The sequence below is a fragment of the Protomyctophum bolini genome, assembly GCF_963924005.1.
Source record: "Protomyctophum bolini genome assembly, chromosome: 7".
Classification (NCBI taxonomy): Eukaryota; Metazoa; Chordata; class Actinopteri; order Myctophiformes; family Myctophidae; genus Protomyctophum; species Protomyctophum bolini.
Genome location: NC_137868.1, coordinates 45,787,173 through 45,795,890, shown reverse-complemented (window position 1 = coordinate 45,795,890; position 8,718 = coordinate 45,787,173). Strand labels below are relative to the sequence as shown.

The window sequence follows — 8,718 nt, the reverse complement described above, 5'->3', positions numbered from 1 at the left end:
CCAATTGTCCATGAGTAGCTGTCTGCCTGCCTGTCCAATTCTCCATGAGTATAGCTGTCTGTCTGCCTGTCTATGAGTAGCTGTCTGACTGCCTGCCTGTCCAATTCTCCATTAGTAGCTGTCTGTCTGTCTGCCTGTCTATGAGTAGCTGTCTGCCTGCCTGCCAGCCAGCAAGTTGGTTAACAGAAAATAAATTGTTATGGCTGAGTAAAATAAAATACAATAAACACAATTTGCCTGAAAATAGATTACCCAGCTATGACCTTTTTCATGCAAAAGAATTAGTAGTGATATGGCTGACTGAGTAAAATAAAACAATCTACCTGAAAATAGATAGCTATAAGTGAAGAGCAATTTCCGCAATTTCCGCAATTACCATTTCCGCAATTTCCTCAATTTCCATTTCCGCAATTTCCGCAATTTCCATTTCCACCATTTCCGCAATTTCCGCAATTACCATTTCCGCAATTTCCATTTCCGCATTTCCGCAATTTCCGCAATTTCCATTTCCACCATTTCCGCAATTTCCGCAATTACAATTTCCGCAATTTCCATTTCCGCAATTTCTATTTCCATTTCCAACTATTAATGGCAGCTGGGTTTCATCATTCAAATAAAATAGAATTCTGTCCGTTTAGCTATAAAATTATGTCAGGGAATAGGGATACACAGTATATGTCTTTCATTTGCATTGCATCTCCCCCCCCCCCAAGCTTTTATTTTCGTTCGAGTAATAGTACAACTCTAATAGTATTACTTATAATAATGTAATTAAAGATAACTTAATTCAGATTTATTTCTTTTTATTTCATTTTCCAGATTTTCTTTTCTTCTTTTTTTTAGATTTTCATTGGTGGGCCAGTCTATAATGGTCCCGCGGGCCTGATGTGGCCCGCGGGCCTGAGGTTGAGTATCACTGGGTTAGGCAACCATAGGGTGCCAACATTAACTATAGCACAGGAGTGTGTGATCAGAGGCACTGGCACACTGGCATAAGTGTGAGAGACAGGGGTTTTCTTTTCAAATGAAATATTCAATAACGTTTAGTCAGTTAAATGAAGTCCCAAAAGCACATGATTCTATATGTTCATTCAAACTCCTATAACTCTGACTGGGGACTGGGAGGGAGTCTGGGAGATATAGTTGGGAGATAAGTGTAATGATCATTATGTTGATGTGAAGAAAACATGTCTAAAGAAGAAGGTTGTTTTACACAAAATCAGTTAGAAATATGTATTTATTTATTTCCACTTAGTTTTTATTTGAGGAAAGAAAGCCATGAACAAAAACGAGCAACGACCACAAAAAAAACCCCAAAAGTAATATTACATTTTCGTTGTGGTGTCATTAAAGTTAGTGTTGATGTGGCACGCTGACTGGCAAGAGATGTTAAACATGTTGGCACTTCATGTCCAAAAGGTTGCTGGCCCCTGGGCTAGACTGCTCTGTGCCTACAGTCATTTGAATGGCATCGTGTTCAAGGTTGTGCAAAACAGAGAATTGTGTGTAGTTCTTTTTAACAGTGTTTAGTTTTTCCACCAATTTCTCACATGACTCACAAAACTACAAATACTAGGCCTATATTACTGTCACTGTATCAGGGCAGGGATTTCAGGCCATGAGTGCCGTGCAGGCGTGCACCCTCTGTGACCCTCAGCTATAGGCCTTCTTTCTGCCCGTCAAATAATCTATGCCCAGAGGCCAGTGGCATTGATGACCTGCCCACATGCACTGCCCCATGCAGCTCATTTTATTTAGCAGTTCTCTGCTCTGCTCTTTCTGATCAATTCTGTTTCTAGACACCAGTAATTTTGTTGAGATTCAGAATTCTTATGACCCCTAAAATGAATTGGAATCCAGTGACTATGATGAGTGTATGAGCTAAAAAACTAAAACTTACAAAATTAACGTTAACTGCTTGTTTATTTAACATCAGGTCAGGACACTTATTTATTTGGATTCATAGGCTATACCAGCCTTACAGTAGGCTATAGAGCAGAGAAGTAGTCCATTTTGAAACGAAAGAATGCTTAATAATCTCACATCACATTAAAAATAATTCTTGCATTAATCTGTTACAGTGCTTCAACCAGGTGTCTGAGTAATATTTAGTTGACTATTGAATATCATATCAATATTTTTTTGTGTAAAGATCAACACAAAAGGAGCTCATAGTACTCCCTTCTACAGTGATACAAAAAGCGTTTTCATTTTTGCTTAACAGGACAGATGATCAGAGGAGAAGCTTTCTCATCACCGTCAGGAATGAGCGGTGAGAAAAACGGGACATAGATTGTCTCATTATCATATAAGTCTCCGCAGCAGAGAAGAGCCCTGGTTTCAACATCATAAAAGGAGACCTGCTGTTCCTCAAAATCCAGAAACACACCAATCTTCTGGACATCGATTTTGACAGAGTCGGGCGCCACACATTCATTCTCTGCTGAGTAGTTTCCTCCATTAACCACCTGCAACGACGTGTTATCATCTGACAGACAACTGTCTTTTCTGTTGATATCCTGAGGAACCACCCCGATGGTCCACACACTCTTCCCTTTAAGCTGAACCTCATAATAAACTTTCCCTGAAGAGAAGCCCTCTTTCCCCAGCACACAGGGAACTGTATCAAATCTCTCTGTCTTGTCAGGAAGAATCTTCTTCACCTTTCCATATCTCACTTGCTTCCCGTCCAAAGAGAGGACGAGGTTGGGGTGCGCTGTGTCAGGGTCCAGAGTCACATCTACTGCATACTGCTGCTGGATCTTCTTCAGCATGACCTCGGGAAGCTTCTCCATTTCTCCATCCAGCGTCTCCTGCAGCTGAGCGATAGCTGTGCGTATGTTCTTCACACTCACCTCACAGGACAGCTCAACGTCACTCAACGTGCTCAGGTGTGCTACACTGTAGCGAGACGGGAAGCTCTGCAGAAGGTGGAGGTGGTCCTCGGTGTGCGAGAGCTGCTCCAGCTCAGTGCTTTTCCTCTGGAGCTCAGTGACCTCTTCCTCCAGCTTTCTGATGAGGCCCTCGGCCTCGCGCGTTGCCGATTGAGACTTCAACTCTATCACCTCGATGAGCTCGGCCTCTGTTCTCTTGATGGAAGACACCAGAGCGGCGCAGACCTGAACGGTGTCTGCTTTTTCATTCTCTGCCATTATATTGTTCTTCTCTACTGTGACTATGAACTGCTGAATCTTTTCCTGTCGCTCCCGGATCATCTTCTCTAGCTCAGCCCTTTTCTCGTCCAGCTGCGGACGCTTCTCTTTGTACTCTACCTCTATCAGGACCGTGTCGTGATCTTTATGATCTGTCATCGAACATGTGACACAAATGCACTTTTTGTCTCTTCTACAGAAGATCTCCAGCATCCTGCCGTGTTCATTACACAGCCTGTCCTCCAGTTTTACAGGGTTGACTAACTTGTGCGTCTTCAAGGCTGCAACTTTATGATGAGGCTCCAGATGCGTCTCACAATAAGAGGCCACACATGTCAGGCAGCTCTTCACGGCTTTAATCTTGGTGTCAGAGCAGGCATCACAGGGCACCTCCTCTGGGATGGGAATGGGAGCATCTAGGTTAGACTTCTTGAAATGAGCAGCCACCTCAGAGATCAGCGTGTTGACACAGAGATCTGGTCTCGGGTCAAAAGCTTTTTTACACATGGGACAGTGGCAGACGTCAGTGCTGTCCCAGTACTTTGTGATGCAGGCTTTGCAGAAGCTGTGTCCACACGGAGTAGTTACAGGCTGACTGAAGAGATCCAGACAGATGGAGCAGAGAAAACTGTCCTCTGACATCGCACTGGTGCTGGCAGAGGCCATAGCTGTAGGAGGAGAGGAGAGGAAATGTTTTATTAACCCAAAGATATCATATCGAAAAACATACAGTTTGTAATAGTGACTGTAAAGCACACACAAATGCCTGCCATATACTGTAAATGTAGAACATAATATGTTAAACTCACAATTATAATAAGTTATTATTATTATTATATTATAAGAGGAAGAAGAGGAGAGGAGATATGTTATTAAACCAGAGATGTCAGGGGACTGCTCTTAGGTCAGACCTCCCATCATATACAGTACCTAATGGTTTCATATACTGTAAATGTAGAAAATAAGATGTGCTGAACTCACAATAATAGTTAGAAAAGTGGGTGTTGTTGCATAAAGTATTTCATAAGAATTATAGACAAGGAAATTAAGCACTTCCCAGTTTACTTTTGACTTCCCACACAGACATTTGTGTTCACTGGCTTTCCATTCGTTGATAAGGTGTAAGGACAGTAACACATTACATTATCAATATGTAAGTTTCATACATTACTCGGGCTTCGAATCCACTCTCCCGGCCAAGACAAAAGTGTCTTTATGTGTGCATGCGTGTGCGTTTGTGCATTCTTGCATGCGTGTGTGGTCAGCACCTTTTAGGCCTACTTAAACAACATTAAACTCACCAACATTGCAGCTGTAGGGCAAGCTTGAAATATCCTCTTTCAATCTGCCAAGCTTTTGTTTCACAAAAGTCCACCGTAGACATCGAGCTACTTTCTGTCAAGAAATTCTCTGCAGGCGATTCTTTTTGGATTCGTGTTGGACTTTGGAAGCACTCGTCGGAAGTCACTGAACGGCCCTACGTACCACCTGTTTTGCATTTGCACATAATGCAGGAGGCAGCAGCGCGACCCGTTAATAAAAACGAGTGCTTCCAAACTCGAAAAAGAATCACCTGCAGAGAATTTCTTGACAGAAAGTAGCTCATAACATGTCTACAGTGGATTTTTATGAAACAAAAGCTTGGCAGATTGAAAGAGGATCATTCAAGCTTGGCCTAGAGCTGCAATTTTGGTGAGTTTAACGTCGTTTAGTACAAGCAAATCGCAAAAGCAAATTGGATGAATGGAGAGTCAATGGAGGGTAGTGCAACACTAGATTCATCCCATTGTAGAGTTGCTATAGTGTGGACCCAGGCTAAGCAATTTCATCACAACAACCACTTATAAGAATCATGGCATTCTGAACTAACCTGTTTGAATGAAGCGTGCAATGATCTTCCTCTGACGTGAAAACCTTTCAGAACAGTTACAGTTGAGTTGAGTCTTCAGTAGGCAGAGGTTTTGTTTCTGCAGAATGAATTACTGTAGTATAAGTTTAGTTTCTGTGAAATGGCACTACAGTATGCTCCTCCCCGATCCCTGGTCTTCTCTTCCTGATATTATAGTTAACTCGGTTTAACTCTTTAGAGACACCACAAAATGCTCTGTTCAGGCTCTGCCATGTGGTCCTATAATCAGCCTATAAATCCCCTCACCTGTGCAATTTCCAGCCTCTGCCTCAGCCAATTGATTGCCATGGTAACCGCACACCTGCAAATTGATTACTTAACCACTCCACTTTTCACAGTCAGTTTGCACTCTTCACACACAGGGTGTAAGCACACCTATAGGATTCCACCCACGTGGCGTGGAGCTTCATTTCCATCCACCTAACTATAGCACAGGAGTGTGTGATCAGTGGCACACTGGCATAAGTGTGAGAGACAGGGGTTTTCTTTTCAAATTAAATATTCAATAACGTTTAGTCAGTTAAATGAAGTCCCAAAAGCACATGATTCTATATATGTTCATTCAAACTCCTATAACTCTGACTGGGGACTGGGAGGGAGTCTGGGAGATATAGTTGGGTTAAGTGTAATGATCATTATGTTGATGTGAAGAAAACATGTCTAAAGAAGAAGGTTGTTTTACACAAAATCAGTTAGAAATATGTATTTATTTATTTCCACTTAGTTTTTATTTGAGGAAAGAAAGCCATGAACAAAAACGACCACAAAAAAAACAAGAAATATTACATTTTCGTTGTGGTGTCATTAAAGTTAGTGTTGATGTGGCACACTGACTGGCAAGAGATGTTAAACATGTTGGCACTTCATGTCCAAAAGGTTGCTGATCCCTGGGCTAGACTGCTCTGTGTCAGCTACAGTATGTAATGTCATTTGAATGGCATCGTGTTCAACGTTGTGCAAAACAGAGAATTGTGTATAGTTCTTTTTAACAGTGTTGCCCCATGCAGCTCATTTTATTTAGCAGTTCTCTGCTCTGCTCTTTCTGATCAATTCTGTTTCTAGACACCAGTAATTTTGTTGAGATTCAGAATTCTTATAACCCCTAACATGAATTGGAATCCAGTGACTATGATGAGTGCATGAACTAAAAAAATAAAACTTAACGTTAACTGCTTGTTTATTTAACATCAGGTCAGACACTTATTTATTTCGATTTATAGGCTATACCAGCCTTACAGTAGGCTATAGAGCAGAGAAATAGTCCATTTAGAAACAAAAGAATGCAATAATCTCACATCACATTAAAAAGAAATGTTGCATCAATCTGTTACAGTCCTTCAACCACAGTTGTCTGAGTAATATTTAGTTAACTATTGAATATTATATATAATATCATAATATTTTTTTGTGTAAAAATCAACACAAAAGAAGCTCACAATAATCCACTCCTTTCTAGGACACTCCAAAGCATGACAGTGATACAAAAAGTGTTTTCATTTTTGCTTAACAGGAGAGATGATCAGAGGAGAAGCTTTCACATCACCGTGAGGAATGAGCGGTGAGAAAAACGGGAAATAGATTTTCCAATCATAAAAGCGTTTGCAGCAGAGAAGAGCCCTGGTTTCAACATCATAAAAGGAGACCTGCTTTCTCTCATAATCCAAAAACACACCAATCTCCTGGACATCGATTTTTACAGAGTAGGACGTCACACATTTGTTCTTCGCTGAGTAGTTTCCTCCATTAATCACCTGCAACAACCTGGAAGCTGAAAACTCAGGAAGACGACTATGCTTTCGGATGATGTCCTGAGGAACCACCCCAATGGTCCACGCAGTCTTCCCTTTAAGCTGAACCTCATAATAAACTTTCCCCGAAGAGAAGCCCTCTTTTCCCAGCACACAGGGAGCTGTTTCAAATCTCTCTGTCTTGTCAGGAAGAATCTTCTTCACCTTTCCATATTTCACTTGCTTCCCGTCCAAAGAGAGGACGAGGTTGGGGTGCGCTGTGTCAGGGTCCAGAGTCACATCTACTGCATACTGCTGCTGGATCTTCTTCAGCATGACCTCGGGGAGCTTCTCCATTTCTCCATCCAGCGTCTCCTGCAGCTGAGCGATAGCTGTGTGTATATTCTTCACACTCACCTCACAGGATAGCTTAACGTTACTCAACCAGCTCAGGTGTGCTACGCTGTAGCGAGACGGGAAGCTCTGCAGAAGGTGGAGGTGGTCCTCGGTGTGCGAGAGCTGCTCCAACTCAGTCCTTTTCCTCTGGAGCTCAGTGACCTCTTCCTCCAGCTTTCTGATGAGACCCTCGGCCTCGCGCGTTGCCGATTGAGACTTCAACCATATCACCTCGATGAGCTCAGCCTCTGTTCTCTTAATGGAAGACACCAGAGCGGAGCAGACCTGAACGGTGTCCGCTTTTTCATTCTCTGCCATTATATTGTTCTTCTCTACTGTGACTCTGAACTGCTGAATCTTTTCCTGTCGCTCCCAGATCATCTTCTCTAGCTCAGCCCTTTTCTCGTCCAGCTGCGGATGCTTCTCTTTGTACTCTACCTCTATCAGGACCGTGTCGTGATCTTTATGATCCGTCTTCAAACATGTGATGCAAATGCACTTTTTTTCTCTTCTACAGAAGAGCTCCAGCATATTGCCGTGTTCTTTACACAGCCTGTACAGTTTTACAGGGTTGACTAGCTTGTGCGTCTGCAAGGCTGCAACTTTATGATGAGGCTCCAGATGCGTCTCACAATAGGAGGCCGCACATGTCACGCAGCTCTTCAGGGCTTTAACGTTGGTATCAGAGCAGACATCACAGGGCACCTCAAATAGAATGGGAGCATCCAGGTTAGGCTTCTTGAAATAAGCGGCCATCTCAGAGATGATCTTGTTGACACCGAGATCTGGTCTCGGGTCGAAGGCCTTTTTACACATGGGACAGTGGCAGACGTCACTGCTGTCCCAGTACTTTGTGATGCAGGCTTTGCAGAAGCTGTGTCCACACGGAGTAGTTACAGGCTGACTGAAGAGATCCAGACAGATGGAGCAGAGAAAACTGTCCTCTGGTATCACACTGGCAGAGGCCATAGCTGTAAAAGGAGAGGAGACGTTTTAGTAAACCAAAGATATCACTAAATCTTACAAAATATTGTAAGATTTACTGTAAAGCACTCTGAACACAAACTAGGCTACATGTATATAGGCCATATCATATGTAGAAAATATGATGTGCTGAACTCACGATTATAGTCTGAAAAGTGGATGCTATTCTTAATACTTAATAAGAACACTAGATAAGACAAGCACCTAATTACCACAGAGTTTTGTGTGTACTGGCAATTTCCAGTGGTTGACATGGACACTAACAAATTACATTATAACCTGCAAATTAAGTTTCACATCCAATCAGCCTTCAAATCTACTCTCCAAGACAAAGATGTGTGTGTTGCGTGCATGTTTGCGTGCGTGTGTGTGTGTGTGTGTGTGTGTGTGTGTGTGTGTGTGTGTGTGTGTGTGTGTGTGTGTCAGCACCTTTTACTTGTTGTAATAGTCATACAGTGAACTTTTAGTAATTCATAAGTTCACATATAAAGCATTCAGGAAATAGTCTTACCATGCACTGAATTAACCTCATTTGGGTCTGACTGCATTT

The 8,718-nt window shown here is 42.3% G+C and overlaps 2 protein-coding genes across 2 annotated transcripts; both read right to left on the bottom strand.

The window, feature by feature from the left end:
• Nucleotides 1-2,207: 2,207 nt before the first annotated feature.
• Nucleotides 2,208-3,818, bottom strand: LOC308318755 (E3 ubiquitin-protein ligase TRIM39-like; the record flags this gene model as incomplete). Its single annotated transcript, XM_080768381.1, has 1 exon — nucleotides 2,208-3,818. One exon carries the CDS (start codon nucleotides 3,816-3,818, stop codon nucleotides 2,208-2,210), a length of 1,611 nt encoding a protein of 536 aa, XP_080624507.1.
• A 2,448-nt stretch (nucleotides 3,819-6,266) lies between these two features.
• LOC308318754 (E3 ubiquitin-protein ligase TRIM39-like) lies at nucleotides 6,267-8,153 on the bottom strand (the record flags this gene model as incomplete). Its single annotated transcript, XM_080768380.1, has 1 exon — nucleotides 6,267-8,153. One exon carries the CDS (start codon nucleotides 8,151-8,153, stop codon nucleotides 6,555-6,557), a length of 1,599 nt encoding a protein of 532 aa, XP_080624506.1. The 3' UTR covers nucleotides 6,267-6,554.
• Nucleotides 8,154-8,718: the final 565 nt, after the last annotated feature.